The 17,610-nt window shown below is 40.7% G+C and overlaps 1 protein-coding gene across 6 annotated transcripts in view; it reads right to left on the reverse strand.

Annotated features, from left to right (window-relative positions):
* The window catches only part of LOC140672493 (agrin), a 335,476-nt gene that overhangs the window by 10,184 nt on the left and 307,682 nt on the right, over positions 1-17,610 (reverse strand). For 4 of the 6 annotated variants that reach the window (XM_072904689.1, XM_072904691.1, XM_072904692.1 and 1 more), the window contains 12 exons: positions 15,616-15,713; positions 11,557-11,686; positions 11,027-11,260; positions 10,082-10,378; positions 9,710-9,859; positions 9,177-9,437; positions 8,750-8,896; positions 8,142-8,378; positions 2,101-2,295; positions 1,324-1,497; positions 650-989; positions 88-315 (listed from right to left, as the gene is read on the reverse strand). In XM_072904689.1, coding sequence (XP_072760790.1) covers positions 88-315; positions 650-989; positions 1,324-1,497; positions 2,101-2,295; positions 8,142-8,378; positions 8,750-8,896; positions 9,177-9,437; positions 9,710-9,859; positions 10,082-10,378; positions 11,027-11,260; positions 11,557-11,686; positions 15,616-15,713 — 2,491 coding nt within the window. The remainder of the gene's footprint in view (positions 1-87; positions 316-649; positions 990-1,323; positions 1,498-2,100; positions 2,296-8,141; positions 8,379-8,749; positions 8,897-9,176; positions 9,438-9,709; positions 9,860-10,081; positions 10,379-11,026; positions 11,261-11,556; positions 11,687-15,615; positions 15,714-17,610) is intronic. The other 2 variants (XM_072904690.1, XM_072904693.1) reach the window with 2 other exon arrangements.

The following is a 17,610-nucleotide window of genomic DNA, read 5'->3' on the forward strand; positions in this document are numbered from 1 at the left end:
TTGCATCTCTAATCTTTCAAAGTCTCTAATCAAAAGCGTTAATTAATTTCCTTTTCAATTTAATGACGCAACATTAGCGAATATTACTTGGTGTAATTAGTCGGCATGTTTCCGATGAAAGTGTCTTGATTCAGATCCAGAGACTTCAGCATTCCCTGACTTTGCCCGGCCACGTCCTCGCCGTCGTTAAAGATCAGCACTCCGTCCTTATGATATCTCTTAGCCGCCACTCTATGGAAGGTCTTCATGGTTATTCTTTCCGATGACGTGAGAACTACAGGTCCGTTTCCCAAATTATATCTGAATTGCACATATCTGAGACACATTGAAATTATGAGTTTCACAGATCAGACACAGTGATTCTAAAAATAAAAATAACACAATTTCTATTTAATATATTTTCCATTAATATAACACAAACAGTTAGATAATATATTCATCAAATTTTTTGAAAAAAAAGAAAGAAGCCGCTTTGATTTAAAAAGCGTATAAATAATCAATCTTGTAGGTTTTTTTTTTTTTTTTTTTTTTTTTTTTAAATAAAATTATGCCAGATGAAAGAATCTGATTCGTGTTGCTTCAACATGCTTGACAACGTTCAAAGAGCATATTTTCGAGAGCGAGGATTATCGCGATGAAAGATACCGACCCGTCGACAATAGCCAGGGAAACAAAGTCGCCGGTGCCGTCACTCTTCTGCTGATTGTACAGTATGATTCCGTTGTCCGCGTAGGTTTTGAACTCGACCTCGATGCTAAATTTGTGATATGCTTTCAGCCGGCTCATCCTGACGTAGCTTTTACCATCAAAGGACGGTATCTCGTAATCCCGCTTGTTGATCTCCTCGTCGCACAGCAATCCGGTATAATTAGGCCGGCAGATACAAACGAAAGTTGCGCTGGGTAAGTCGATGCACGTCGAGGTCATGTGACAGGGATACGAGAGGCAGGCGCGAAATTCCTCGGTCGGCGTCACCGTCACGTAATTGGCTGACGACAGAGATTAAGCGTAAGTTAATTTTCTTCCAATTTACAACAACGTTGATAATTTATCGCATGGGAGTAGAGTTTGTATAATCGATCGAACATTAACGTAAGTTGCAGGTGAATTATTATGATTTAAGACTCCGCAAACTTTCTCAATTAACTCTCTCTTCCTTAATATTAATACTCTAATTATGATTTTATTATGATTAATTAATACTCGTTCAACTAATTTGAAATGACGTTACTTTAATTATAAGAGAAACATTGATACGAACTTCAGTTGGCTAAATATTTATGAAGGAAATAGACGTTGATAAATCGAAGTTTCAGAACTCACCGAAGCATTCCTGTCGATCGCTAGTTTCCGCGTAGCCCTCGGAGCAGATGCAGCCACCGTTTGAGCACTCGCTGTTAGGTATCGTGCAATCTTTGTCGTCGTTACAAAGGTCACCTAGAAGAGCGGTGACCACTCGAATCGTCGCTGGCGTCGGTCGATACGCCGCGGCTACTCCTATAAGAGTTAATCTCATCGTTATCCGTCACCAAGATATTGAAAAAAGGTTCAGATATCAAATGTGTATTTCATAGTATTTCTTCGAAAAAAATTTACAGAATTTTAAATTATATATTAAAAAATTCCCAATCGAGATAAACATACTTTTTGAAACCATCCCGGAATAATAGACATTGTTATTTTATCGAACCGATGTCGAGATTTCGAATAAAATAAATTTCCACAGTTTTCATTTTCTGTCAAGTATTATTGCGCCACGTTTCAAAGCATTACAAGCGCTTTTAAAGCATTAATATATTTTGTTTGTGTTAATTCACAATTAACAGTAAATTAATAAAGTACATGTACTTTACAGTACATAAATGTGCATTTAATTACCGTTTCAAGATGCACTAATTTTTATCTAATTTAAATCTGCTTAAAATCTTCAACAGAAGAGAATTAGCTTGGGAAGTTGGCGCAGCATTTTTTTAAAAAAACAAATTAAAATTTCCGACTGCAAATTTTCGTTTCTCTTGTAGCTCCTTTTTATTTCTCTGATAAAAAAAAAAATGCATTGTCCGAGGAAAAAGAACTGACTCGGAAGGGAACATTTTTTACCATGTTTTAAATTATCTCTGTCGATGGTGATGGTCTCTTGATGAACACGATGGGTGTAATAATATCGTGGGTCCGGCTCTGGTACCAAGAGATGCCGTGTAGATTTGGACAATGGAGAAATAGCTGCCGCCGGTTGGGTATATTGTACAGCTGTGTATCTCTTAACAGGGAAGTCCGTGTTAACCATAGGGTCGTCTGAAAATATTCATGAATTCCGGTTTTGCCATTATCTTTCTTTCGTTCCTCGGCGAAAAATTTTATTTATCAGGACTCATAACAGAAATTTATTTATTGCGAGAACGGTTATTTATTAATGAGTGATTTTTTTATTACTCTGGAATCGATGAAAGATTCATAAAGTTATCGTTCAACGATGGAATTTATATTTAAAAACACGTCCTACTTATTTATATTTATCCATTTTGAAAGGAAATTGAATTAAGCAATTTTCGGCTTCTGCAAATGTAAAAATATATTGATGATCAAATAATAAAAAAAAAACATACAATTAGTTAAAAAAAGTCAGTTACTAGTCCTGATTTCAATTATGTCTAATCAGTTACGTTTGTGTAAAAAAATAGATTTTCATCACATATAATATATGTGGCAACATTGTTAGTCGAGAATTCGCATTTGTCGCGTGTCGCAGTTACGTGTGTGTATGAAATTTTATTATAAAATTATTAATTTTCCCTCATTAAAAGTTGTGACGACGAGGTTTTTGTGAGAGAGGTATATATGATCATAAAATCGTAACACACAAATGTTTCTCTCTGCTTGTGAGTTTCTGTTAATTAATTTTGAAATAAAATTCTCGTTCAGAGGGAGAGATTTGTCAAAATAATTGATTCATTTATTTAATTTTTAAGGCTGAGGCAAAGAGTGGGGACATTTTGGCGCTACAAAGAAAAAAAGCTATGTGTTTTGTCCACAAAGTCATTTTTACAATATACAATCGATGGAAAGTGCACGAGAGTCTCGCGTGTCAAGTTAAATATTCCCGTTCATCCGAATAAGAATTTCGAGAATTAATCTGTGCCTCTAAAAAAAATCTTAGCGGAAATCCATATTCATAATCCATTGAAATCGTTCATTCAGCTTCCTGATTTAAATTGCGAGTCTGAAAGCTACATCCACAGGCTTTAAGAAAAACTTGAAAATCTTTTTAGAAATTCTCTTCTAATCTATCCACTCCTTGCTTCGTATCTCTTGGCTCATCCTTATCTCTGTATAAATAATTTTCTTTTAAAAAACATAATTTTTTATAACATGATGAGAATAAACAGACTCCCTTATTTTTCGAGCTTTACTCTGCAAGCTCTTTATTTTTATCTTAGGCAAAAGAAATCTTTTATGAAATTTCATGAAAATTATATATTATTATAAGTAACTCGAGAAATCGATAAAAAAGCTTATCCTGTTTTAATTAATGCAAGAGAATTACCGAAATGCAGAATATAACATTGTTTACATCTCAATTATCAAATGCCTTCATTTTACTCTATTTCAAATCAATTTTATCTTTAGATTGAAGAAGTTCTAAAATGCTTTAGATTAAAACTGCATTATATAACCATAATAGAACTCTGCCTATTACGTCTATGTCCAGGGGGCATTCAATTTCTCGCGATACATTATATAAATTATCTTTCTCTCCCTCTTATTTCGTTTCCATTATTTCATTTCCATTTGTGCGTAGAAGGGATTTGCGCCGTCTCGGTATTCGAATAGTACCCGAAGAAGAAAGACGCGATAGGCGACGAGGGCGCGTCGGAGTTCCTCTAAATAATGAAAATCGAAAAGCTAATTCTATCGGCTCCGAGTAACGCGAAACTGTTAACAGGACTCTCTGCAACGGCCTCTTGATGGGATTTTAATTACTTTCCAATTGCCGCATTGCTTCCTATTATTGCCTGTCGAGGATTTCCGTTACTTTTTCCTCGACAATCGGTCCTCCCTCTCTTCAACCCCCCCCCCTCTCTCTCTCTCTCTCTCTCTCTCTCTTTCTGTTTAGATTTCGAAACCCCCTTCGTCCTCCTGGGTCCATCTTCTCACGTTCGACAACCCGCTTATTTGTCTCCGTATAATCGATTCATTTATTTACTTCCGCGCTGCGAGAGAACGAGCTTTTCTCGTTGTCGTCGCTGCAAATATCTCCGGCCTCTTCTCTCATCTCGGAATGGCTTCGGTTCGTTTAAGGGATGAAGATTCCGAGAGAAACTATGCGAGAGACAGAACGCGCTTCGCGGAAATACGATCCGATGTTATACAATTGACGAATCTATTGCGTTTTCTTTTCCTATGTTGCTTACCGATGGGCAGAATTTTTATTAAACTTGCAACGTGTTTACGCAGCTCGTGTGATACATTTATTTATTGAATTTATCGATACGTTGTTTCGCTAAAACAATGCGCGTTGCGCTTTACCAGACAGAATGGTGTAACAAGGGAATCACATCAGCTGGGAGTTTCAATCGAATTTCTTTCCTCTATTATTTACCTGCAATTTCTTTCTGAATGATATTAAAATCTTTCGGATTTAAAAGTAAGAGCTTTAAAAAATTTAAATGAGCGTTACATGTATATATATCGTAAAATTTTGAATTAAACTCAATTGACAATTACATTGAAGGAGGCAATTGATATTGCAAAGAATTGCTGTTTGCAAATGTTATCAGACCTCGTATTATCATCTCGAGTTTCCACGAGATATATCGATAATGCTAATATAACTCGACGTTGTGTATTGATTCATTCCTTCCTCTCTCGCTGATGATTTATTTCAGAACGTCCCATTGGCGAATATTTTCACATGAAAAAGTAAACATCGATCGTTCGTGTTTGCGATCAGCTCGTCGTCTCTCAGTTATTTTCCGATACGTGACCTCGATGTCTTCGTAATCCAATCATTATAACTTGCGTTTGTGTCAAAGACGTCACACGCGCAGCATATATACGCTGACCGATCGTTTGGCCGGGATCCTCTGTTTTACAGGATCCCACCGAGAAGATATCCGAGGACTTCTTTCCCACAGGAAGCCAAGAAGCCCGACCGTCGCGAGAAATTACGGCATGCATTATTTACAGGATCCAAAGTGCCGGAGCCCATATCGTCCTGTCGTCTCCCTCTTCTTCTCCTTCTCCTTGGCTTCCCTTGCCATCGCCGTTATCGTCTTCTACTTCGATCCCGTGTGTCGACATGGGCAAAAGGAACAAAAAAGATACATCGAATAAGAGAGAGAGAGAGAGAGAGAGAGAGAGAGAGAAAGAAGAACCTCCGCGATCTTCCGGCAAAGTCTCTCGGCGAATACTTTCGATGCTAGAGCAAAAGGGGTGGAGGAGTAACGGCGACAGGGAGGGCGAAGAAAGTGGGAGTCCGCGAGGACGGCGTAATCTGATTTATGTTTGACTCCGGAGGACGAGCTCCGAAGAAGAACTTTTTAAGAGATTGACTTCCAGCGAGAGAGCCAGATCGGGAAGTAGAAGGGGCGGGAGGGGAGGGAGGGGTGGGGTGGGGGGGAGAGCAGACAGAGAGGAGGCTGAGCAATCGAAAATAAGGGGTCGGGGTTCACGGGGTGAGGCAGGAGACTTTAATAGATTCCGACGTTTCGCTCTACGAACTTCGTCAGGGGCTCGGAATATCTTGGAGGTATGTTAGAAAAGGACGGGGAGAAAGAAAAAAAAGGAGAAGGGGACAGGAAGGGAACTGTGGAAAGCGCGAAGAATCTTTCTCTTTCTACTTTTTGCACCACGAAGGTTTATCATGCACCCGCGGTGCAAGCTAGATTCGCCGGTCTGATTGAGAATCGGGGACGGAATTTAATGCCGGCATAATCAACGGTTTGCGAAATTAGATCGCGATCGCGCGAGACCATCCTGGAGTTGTTTGTAATTAGTTGAGAAACTCTCGCTAATGATGCGTACGCGGTTATTATATCCATGGTCGGGTTCTCGAGGGAAGACGAGAGCAATCGATTAAGTGAGGAGCTGAAATACCTGATATATCATCGTGCGATCCTAGAGAAATAAAAGTTCAAATAAATGCAAATAAATAAAGTCTCTCAAAAACTATGCTTTCGCACATTTGTCGTTGCAACGTCATAATGGATCTTCAGCCGTTTCTGCTAATCAAAAGAGACTTTTCTACGAAGACGTATCCTTGTAGGAAGAAAAATAATCGCGAGAAATTTTATCTACACCGCTAAAACTGTCCCGACTGATAATATCTCGCGCAACTTTGTCGCTCTCGCATCTCCTCGCGGAATAACTGAGTTGTGCGCGAGTCACGCGGGTCTAATGCTTGTGGCTGGACCGCCAGTTACCGTTTCTGTGGATGTCGGTTCTTCTCTGGACACGTCCCACGGGCGCCACTTAAGACGAGATCATGCTGGAAGTCCGCGGTGATTTAGTTAAAACCACCTTCGACGCTCGCTCAGTTTCACGAGTTAACGTTTGCCAACTTTCTTTACGCGCGAACGCGATGGTCGGTTCGCCTCCGGGGATACTTTAATGCGTCTCCGACTAAGCGAATTTAGAAAGCCTATATTCTTACTGAACCTCCATATTTTTTTCCACAAAAATAATTGCGTGACAAATCATCGAGAAGGTTACAAAAAGTGATCGTACAAATCCTACGTAAATATTTAAAAATAAGTGATAATTTAAAAATTAAATATATAAAAATAATTAATTAACTAAAAAACATTTATTTTCTTCAGCTTATTGGTTTTAAATTTTTTCACTTCTATCTGTATCTTTTATAATTGAAAATGTTGATGCCGACGAATAATAATGATTGTAGTCATGTAATTATGTGGTGTTTTCAGTAATAATACTTTTATTATCTCGTGAATTTCTAAGAATTTATCTTGCAATTTCGTATCCTTTCTCTTCAATGCAAGTTCGTTTACTTACTTTGCTTTCTTTCTTCCTTGGGTTATTTTTTGTTCGTTAGTGATTAAACTTTTCGCGATTCGCGAATTATTAATCACAAGTGTTATTCACGAGAACAATGAGAACGGACTGCGATAGATTATAAGAAAGCAAGCAAAGTAGTAGCTGTGCATAGATGTTCCGGGTTGCGGGGGTTATACACAAACATATATATACATGTCAGTAGAAACTTGATGAGTTTATTATAATGTTTGGATACAAAGTGGGGTTACTGGTTAGTTTCTCTAGGGCAAAAAGCTGGGCATTTTTTTTTTCAGGCCTCTTCGTAAAATTTATTGAAACTTTGAATCTCGTCTATCTTATTTTCAGTAATTTCTGCTCTATAATTAACAACGTTCTACTCGAACAAATCTAAATTGTTATAAACCCATGTCACAGAGTGCGCCTGTTTTATATTATTAGGCCGCGATCCTTTCGAGTTCCTTTAAAGAATCTCATTTTTTTTTTTTTTCGACGGCAACAATTACCGTTTTATTCAGCAGTTTCAAATACTCTTTTTTTTTCCCTATCATACAAACTTTACATTTTCCGAGAGCGTTGATTACATCAACGATCGTTTATAAACTTTGATTATTTAAATTTTACCTCATTAATTTAAGGAAACAATGAATCGCTAAATCGCAGATACAGTTTACTCCAGCTGTTGAAGCAACACGGTTTATACAACAATGTACTGCAATTTCATGTCTTGAGAAGACTAGTTATATAATTGATATATATATATATATATATATATATATATATATATATATATATATAAATAAATATATATTTTATAGAGGCATAAATTATCCTTCTCTTTTCACGCGCGTCGTTTCAACTTTCAACCCTTGGTTTTATTCTCAGATCCTGCCATACACTATATGCATATTTCTCGATGCACTATCTAACGCGGCTTGACTAGCCGCACCTCGCGTTCTTCGTTTCTACAGGGGGGTGGGGGGTGGGTTGGGGTGTGTTTGTGTGTATAATTCATTCGAGCTACTTGTTTACAAGCGCCGCGGGCATTATCTCAGTAGCGTTTTTTTCTCAGTAGAGCAGAACGTAAAGCGATCTGTTCGGCGGTGTACGTTCAGTGAACAACCCACCTCTGCAGTGGCCGAAGGCCTGCGTGACCACGTCGGCCTGGTGGCGGCACGCGTACAGCCGCAGCTCGCACTCGTTGTCGTAGGTCTGCCCGTCGCTGCCGCACACCGGCACGGACGGCACGTCCGCCGGGCACGAGGACGGACAGACGCAGTGCGCGCCGCCGATCTCGGTGCAGTGGCCGCCCGAGTAGCATTCCAGCTCGTTGCAGGACGTAGGTATGGGCGGTATCGTGTCTGCTGCGGATGCAAAACGGATTAGGGGCGCGTTAATTAATAGAATTACGCCGCGCGTCACCGAGACAGATGTACGATCCAACCGGATCTGCAACGCGCGCCGTGGTGGATCAGGGTGTCATCGTCCGTCCGTTAAAACTCATTACATCGCGTTACGTTACATTGTTATGTGGAGAAACGAGAGGATATTTGACGCGGAGTAACTTAGGGTGATATTAATTCCCAGGAGAATTTGATTTTCGAGAGAGTATAGTCGGGTATTAAAGTTTAATTATTGATGGGGACATAAGAAATTATAATTAAATTTTAGATCGTTAATTGGGACTCTATTAGATATCGTAATAGAGTCAGACGATTATCTTTGCGCGTGATACCTGAATAACATCCGGTGGGTGTGAGTATCTTGTTGTGGTCGTTGCAGATTGTGCATTTTTGCCCCTGGATGTCAGGTTTGCAGACACAACGGCCTGTCATCTGTTCGCAGTCCTCTCTGACGGAACCGAATAGCGAACAGCCGCACGCTGTGTTCAGAGAAAAAAACAAGTGAGCCTCATCAATTTTTACGGCAAGTAATTAAGATTGTTTACGCTGTCAATCATAAATGTAAATATCTTGGCAATACGTGTACAAGGTAAATAAATAGTTTATTCGATAGACGGGGATTGGTCGTATAAATGATTGAAAATATGTCAGGCAACACTTGCTGAATCGTTTCATACATTTGTGTCTGTGCGAAATAAAAGTTTGACAAATATATATTAAAATGACAGAGTCAGGAGAGCGCAGATCCGAAAATCTTACGTATGCATCCCTGATGACCCTCGCTTATTTTCGGCAGTCCCCAGTAACCCGGCATACATCTGTCGCACTTGAGGCCGCCCACGCCTGGTCTGCATTCGCATTGACCGGTTTCCGGGTTGCAGGTGTCTGATACACTGCCGAGTCTATTGCAGTTGCACAAACTCGGGCAGCCGGCACCATCCGGGCCGAGCGCGGCGGTCTTGCCATCCGGGCAACAGCCGTGCCATGAATCCGTGCATTTTTGCACCTGGTTTCCTAGAACTGGAAAAGCACGCAATCGTCACCTGTCCGCGCGAGCGCCTCCAACTTGCAATATAAGTAGAATTGCGTGTTGACTTTTTAATGCAACTTTGAGATACTTATCCTCTTGAGATTTTCATCCACACGTTCATCTTTATATATTTACCTCTATTTATATTTATGCTATATAAATACAATTTTTATATTTATATCTAATATTATTTTTGATATGATCAATATATAAAACATTAATGTTGTATAATTAAGTGTATCGATCGATTTTTCTCGCCAACCTTTCTTGCAGCAACGAGCGAATCGTGTCGTCTGATGACAGTAACTATTGCTAGGGCAGTCTCTCCGTTCTGGTCCACTACCGCAGTCGTATTCTTTACCTTCGGAGTCTATCAAAGGAGGATCACCGTTGCAAGGCTTGACTTCCATGCCTGCAAAAGTATCATGGAAAAAGATTTTTAATATCGCATTAATATTTTAATCTCAAAGCAACAATCAAAGCGAGAATTTACTGCACTCGATGAATTTATCACTTGTTAGTAGGAAAGTATAAAAATAGGAGATGACGTGTTAAAGAGACTATCGCGAAAGCGTCGAGAGAAGCAAAACCCGTCCTCATCGATCGATTCGAATCTTGCCGATTGCTAGCCAACCTTCGCAGAGATCGAGGGGTCTCAGCCTGAGTTCCTGCTGTCTCTGGCAAGCCTCCATCTTCATGGCGCAGAGGGAGGAGTAGATTCTGAGGTCGCTACCGCAGACGGGCCGCATATTCTCCGGCGAGATGGAGGCGCAGTCGAATCTGCAGCTGCACCTGGGAAACCTGTCCGGGCCGAGCTCGCAGGTCGCCTCGAAGTCGCAGTGAATGTCCTTGCAGGCCTCGCGCTCCTGTGTGCTCGTCACATCAGCGATGGTGGTGGCCACGCGGGTCACCGCGAGTGTCGACTTGGTCGCTGTTAGAAGCGGTTAGAGGGTGACGGTTAGGGCGGTTTATCGTAAGCGTTGTTAGAACGTTAAAGGCAGCCGAATCCTTAATGACATGCGGTTAACGCGCTTCCGATATAAGCGTTAAGGTATCCCGCCGTTCTAATAAGCGTTCTCGCTTCCTGCGACCGTTTTGCGAAAACTATTTTCAATTACGCGCCCTGTTACACGGTAGCAGCAACTTCGCAAGATTACAGGGAAGGCACGTGTGAAACGTGTGAACGTCTTTGAAACTTCACAAGTGCGTCCCGCGCCTCGAGCGTCTTAGCTCAAAGAGGTTGCGAGTCGCGTTGCGTCAGACATGAACGTTCAAACTCGTTGATAAGCCACAATGTAAAACCGTGCGATAAGCATTTTGCCTGCCAAACGCTATAGGATGATCTTTTAAAAACTTTGTGATCACGGAATTAAAATTAAATTACAAAAGCTTTTCAAATTTATATACTCGAGTTCTCTTTTTTTTTTTCTACATTTATCTCGCGAATCTTTTAAGACTGCATATTCGCTATTGCAAAATATTTTAATTAACTGAAGAAAGACTTTCGCCAGCAAAGAGAGAGAGAGAGAGAGAGAGAGAAAGAGAAGGACCCGGTTACTATATAATTTCAGTAACATACTCAACGCCGCCACGGCCAATCTGTCACCGCAGTCCCCGTAAAACGTGACGTGCAACGTGGGCAATTTGGGATCCCTGCCGCAGGCTGCTCGTTGCAGCTCGCACTCGGACTGGTAAGTTTTCACGTCGCTACCGCAAACGAGCTCGCCGTTGCTATCTGGACAGACCTCCGGACACACGCACACCCCCGCCACGCAATGCGCGCCGTGATCGCACTTCACCCTCGTGCACAGTTCTGGAAAACGTTTGATTTTCTCTCCTTAGTCACCAATTGGATCGTCGATTACAAAAGCACATGAAATTGTGTATTTAAAGAAATAATGTAGGAAAAAAATATCGATGGAATAATATTTAAGTGTTTGCGAATTAACGAGAAAAGAAAAAATACTACAACCTGTTTTCTTGTTTTTCGAAATATATAAAAATTACTGTCGTAGAAGGAAAGGAAGTAGGACTGTTGTTATCTGGTCGCAGTATCAGCTCATCGCATTAGCTCGCATTTACGAAGAACATGAAATATATGCTGCTTACCGCAGTCACCCACGTAGCTAATGGTGATGAGGGTCTGGCTTGTACAAGACGCCCTTTTCAAGGCGCATTCATTTTCATAGGTCACTCCATCGGATCCGCAAACCTTTTCCGCACCCGGCGGCTCTTTTACCTGTACACACAGTTACGAATATAATTATATAAAATGACACGTGCGGAAGAAGATGAAAATAATTTTACATCTCGAGGTAAAATCTCTGCCTGATATCACACTATGTAAAGAGAATTTTTGTTCAAGAACGATAATAAAAATGACACGTGTACACGTGTTTTGTTGCAGCAAAGAGGAATAGATGGGAAGATAAATTTAAAAGAGCAAAGGAAGTTTTAAAAGTAAAAGTTTAAAGTAGAAAAGAGAAAGAGGGAATGAGAGAGACAAGGTCTCTCTGCGTGTCTCACTTGTTGCGCAGGAGATGTATGGTGCATTTGATGGACAGCAAGGTGAGGTCGGGGAATAGCAGGAGGAGATTACGCTGCAATATAGCACGGGAAAGAGCAAAACTTAATTAGCTCGGCTGTCATATTCGCGACTCCTCCTGTTTGCTTATTACACTCGTGTCCGTACATCCTTTGTCACAGTTATATCGGTCAGCTGTGCGCATGTATTTCAATAAAAGTTGATTGATGAACGAGAAATTTATTTTTCACCGAAAGTGTGCCTAACCCGATTCACGCTTAATCAATTTTAATTAAATCTAATTAATGATATAAAGTAAATATAATTATTGTTTATAATTTGACAATAAATTGCATTGAAAACATAATTAATGGGCAATTAATATGCGATGAATTATTCGGTAGAAACAATCACAAATATAATTGATAATTTATATAAGTAATTTGCATTTTTTCTCTCTCTCTCTCTCTCTCTCTCTCTCTCTCTCTCTCTCTCCCTCTCCGTTAGAGCATCCATTGTAATATAATTATGCAAATAGACATATGCGCCTAGGAAAAGCCCTCATTTGATCTAATTGGAATTCGAGATGGAAGGTACCTGCTTGGATGGCTTTGGCCGTTTTGAGAAAGACGTTAGTTATTATTACGCCCATTCAAAATAGATCCGCACATCCGGTATGCGGGCTGCGGTAAAGTTTCTGCATGAGAGGGAGGGAGAGAGACCGTACGATTTAGTTGGTTCCCTGTTAAGTTTAATTGACGTCAGTCAGCTCATTTTCTGAGGTTAATCCGCGTACATGCGCGAACCTATGGTTCGTGTTTCATTAAGAGGATTATTGTACGCGAATGCGTCCATCGTGTTGTTCTCGCTGGTACAATGTGTGCTACCTTTTGAATAAAACCATCTGCTTAAGTCTAAGTTGCAAATAATAAGATCGTCAAATTAATTCTAAATGCGATTTAGGGATACTCTGTAAAGCGCATAACACAATTTTTACTGCTACGAAAAGATAATGACTGGTGAATATTTTCGGTTTAATTTGCGCGAGAGAAATGTGAAAAACATTAATTTTACAGTTTACAATTAAATTACAATTAAATTACATGTTTATAATTTTTTAATATAAAAAAAAAACTCCAATCTCGCCAGGTAATTGATCTCGTATTTATCCGTCCTGGAAACACGTTCCGGAATTCCCATTGCGAGTTAGAAAGGTCGTTGATACTTCCCGGATAAGCATCCGTGACCGACTGACGAAGGCGGACTTTCGTTCTGGTCGTCGTCCCGGAAAAGAAAACGACGGGAGAGTCGTCCGTAAAAGACTCGGGTCCACGGCTTCGAAAAACCCCTGCCAATCTAATCCTTTTTCTCTCAACTCTTTTTCCTCGACGTTAAATCCATCTCTTATTCCTGTCCGCGTCTCCTCACGGACGACCACGAAAAGACCACGTTGGAGGAATTCGGAATTGTTCCGCCGTCTCGTCAGCAGGACGTTTCACGAATCGTGAAATCCGTGCCACCTCGCCCGTCTACCCGAATCGAGAGATCGGCTGAATTTTCCACGGGACCGCTATCTTGATGAACCGACATGCCTCCCATTCTGAATGTGCGCGATCGCCGTGACAGGCCGGGAAAAAGTAAGAGAGAGAAGAGAGATTGCAATATCCGCGTGCAACCGGATACGAAAAATTATTTATCGGAAATCGATCCGAGAGATAGGCAAATAAATCCACCGAAATTGGAGCTTCGTGCAAGCGAACCGCATTTCATGTTTCGGCGCGCATCAAATTGTTACCATTAAACAGTTATTAATGGGAAATAATGAGAGAATGAGAGTCAGTCCGAAAATTGCGAGTTAATAAATCCCAATTTATTTTTATTACATACGTATATCTTTTTTGTGTGCTTTTTAGAAAGAAGTGCCTTTTCATACTAATTGCATTCAACCTTTGCAAGAACTCGTTCGTCCTGCACGCATTATATACATAAATAAATGACAGTGACTCGTCACAATTTACTGAGGATTTACCGCTGAGCATTCGTGGCATGCATCGAGAGATAAAACGCGTCAGGCCACACCCGGCAAAGGGTCGCGAGAATGATAACGAAAGATTAATTAAAAAACCTCCCTTTTATCAATTTTCTTATTTCTCTAACGAAGAACGCGAATGGTCGTGTCGCGTTTTCGCCGTGATACTTTCGATATTTTGAAGAGTCATCCACCATATTGTCGGCCATCTAATGAAACACGGAAACGCCATTTATTCCGCGAAAGAGGGATGTAATAAAGCGACTTTTCCCCCCACGTGCACGCGAAACGGAAACGCGGAACGTTGATGGAAAGTCCTGAAAATAGCGCATGCAAATGTGTCAATCCCACCTGCCCTCCCGGGAGGAGGGCAGCCTCCCTCATCCCTCACGGCGTGTTTCTAACGAAGCGCAACTTCCGCGACGCGTAACATGGAACGATCTTGGGAAAAACGCGAAACATCGCTGCTGGCCAAGAATGCATATACACCGGTGCATCGAGCCGAGCATTCATCATCGTATGAATATTTCACGTCGATTACGTTAACGAGCGAAGCCTAGCTCGACGAATTGCCGCCAGCATCTCGGAACGACCAAGAGATTGCGACGTGTGATAGTAACTGGATCTATTTCTTTCCGACAGAAAAATCAGCACGAGCTCAATCAGCCAATTGTATATATCGACGCGAAATGAATCTAGATGCATTGAAATATTGTTTGAAAGAAAATGCCACCATAGGTGTAGAAAACAGATTGTTCCCTTTATTAAATTTGAACTTTTGTTTGGGCGAAAAAACATTTGCATCTCTACTTGATGCGTTTATAAATATACAGAATATAATCATGTATATTATTTTTTATTAACAAGTGCATAATATTATTCTTTAGAGCGTGAAATATTAAATAAAGTAAGAAATTTTTGTAAATTGTATTCATTAATTTAGACATAAAATATCGAACGGAGAGTAGGAACAATTAGTTGAGAAAGCAATTTTTTTCATTTACAATAAAAATTAATGATATTTATTTGAAAGAATTATTACACGGCAAGTGCACGTGTGTAATATGTATATTTTATTTATATATATATATATATATATATATATATATATATAGCGATTTATTGAATTTAGAATTTTCGCACACACATACACGACGTGACTGCACGGCTGTCAGTCTTGTATTGAGAGCCATTTCTCTCGCACATCGACATTATATTTTCGTAGAAATACAAACAAGACAGGACGCGACATTTATAAAATTTCGACGATTGAAACGGTGCGAATGCAAATGACAATTTTGAATAATCCAAACAACTCGAACAGTCGATTTAATATTCTATAATGCACGGCACGCCCTCCTGGCATATTTATGATCACGCCATTCATTAGAACAAACATTTGTAACGCTCGGTGACGTTATTAATATGTAACATGCAGATATATAAAAAAATTGATGTGAAATGCGGCTATTTTTTTTTTGTCTTTAACGTATATTACATAATTTATAAAAATGTCTAGAATATTTCGCGCAAAGAAATTGATTACATTATCGTGAAAAATTGACAGATTTTTATTTCAATCAATCATCATTTGGGATTGTCTATGGCAACTTACCGAACTCTCGCATTTCGAAGGGCAGATGCACTTGGCTTCTCCGGCGCTGTCGCTTTCGCATCCGCCGTAAAACTCGCACTTCTTGTTCTCGCAGCCATCTGTGAACAGATCGATGACGATCAAGAATCTATATCGTGTTGCGCAGCTGGGTCTAGGTTCAGCACAGATTCTCTAACACATTCCTTCGGTTTCGTGACATCACTCGAGCCATTAATCACGCGCCACCCCTTGACCATCCCGTGCGGCGAACCGCCCTCTGACCGCCTCAGGATAACATTAATAAAGATTCTCGCGGGTATTTGCATAACGGCGTCCGTTTCGAGTGGAATTTTCGCTGCTGCAGGCGAAAAGGGGCGACCGGAAGGGGTTGAGAGGGGAAGCGGACGAGACAAAGGGTGGTACCGAAATGCGAGTAACTGAAATCAGGGGAGAATGGAAGAGTAGAAAGAACGATGGAGGCGAGGCTTGGCAGTCTGCAAAGTTATCTTTAGAATTCATTGAAATCCACGACGGATGTGAGGGTGAGACGGAGGAGAAGAGGGAAGGGAAAGCGGAAGAGATTCATCGCAACGTGTCGATGATGCTGGCAGAGAAAAGGGGAGGGTGACTCTCTCTCTCTCTCTCTCGAGTTTTCCGACGAAGGTTTGAAAACGAGAATCATCACGCGCGAAGAGCGTGACTACGAACAAGGGTGGGACGATGGAGGGGTGGGCTGAGGAGGGTTAGCAACGCGCAAGGAAACGCATGCATATGCAGCGTGCATGCCGCGGGGTAACAACTCATATGATTTCAACCGACGTCGCACGAAACCGAATTCTACGACACGTTCCGCTCGATTTCTGACACGAGAGTCCGGAGCGATAATGAAAATCATCGCAGAAGATTGCGTGCTCTTCGAAATGCTTTCGCTGTGACTGGAATAACGTATACGACCGTTATTATCGCGAGCTCTCAGAGTATTCTAGAAGATTATATAAGATTTTTTTTTTTTTTTTTTTCTTTTAAACGCGACATATACGCAGAATTCTAAACATAGATAGCATCACGATTATGGGATGTCAAGAGTTTAGTAGCGATATTCTCTCTCTCTCTCTCTCTCTCTCTCTCTCTCTCTCGGGGAAACTTTGGTTTCCTTTCTTCTTCCGTTCTAGAATTTCGAATTCGCGGGCCGCCGCGTTCGCCTGATATTAAAAGCAATCCAATCTTTTTGGGTACGTGTGTTATGAGGAAAGTTCGGTAAACCTCGGCATCGGTACCATCGTCGTCGTGGCGTAGGCAGCTACTCGGGCGGATCACTTTCCTCTCATCGTCCCAGGCATCCCATTTCATCAGATTTTTGTGATGGAAATTACTGTTTGTGTTTAGACTAACTTTCGCGAGTACGTGATTTTATATTCTCGGGGCCTTACAACGTCAGTCGCAGGAGGCTGACGGCAACTGGGAGAGGAGCAGAATGCCTGGTTTGATGGGATCGCTGTTTGAACGCAACCTCGCCGGCGGGCTTTTGATAAATCTGCGCGTCTGATAGCGGACGCGCTTGTCCGCGCTATGTTGACAAGTGGAACTTTAATAAAGATGCAAATAGGGAATGTTGCGATTTATTTCCGCGCAAGACGCGGGCACGCGGGAGTGCGTCTGAAAAATTTGCGGATCCATCTTGCCGAGTATTATGTTTACTCGCGTATACATATATTTGACGACGATAACTGTTTACGTCATCTCTTATATCGTTAATATTTATATTACATTTTATTATCTATTTATTGCAATTGCGTATGTGTAGGTATATACATGTATACGTGCGTGTGCAATAAATTATGTGTTATAGTCAATAAATAAAGTAAAATAATATCGTATTATAGAAAATTTGACAGGTTTTATTTAATATTGGCTTTTTTGCATACATTTGTTTTTAAAACACACAGCAGTGATTTTAGGACACTTTCTACATAGTTTATTCGTTGCGTACGACTAACAAGGAATGTTTGCGCGAGT

This window comes from Anoplolepis gracilipes, chromosome 13, assembly GCF_047496725.1.
Source record: "Anoplolepis gracilipes chromosome 13, ASM4749672v1, whole genome shotgun sequence".
Classification (NCBI taxonomy): domain Eukaryota; kingdom Metazoa; phylum Arthropoda; class Insecta; order Hymenoptera; family Formicidae; genus Anoplolepis; species Anoplolepis gracilipes.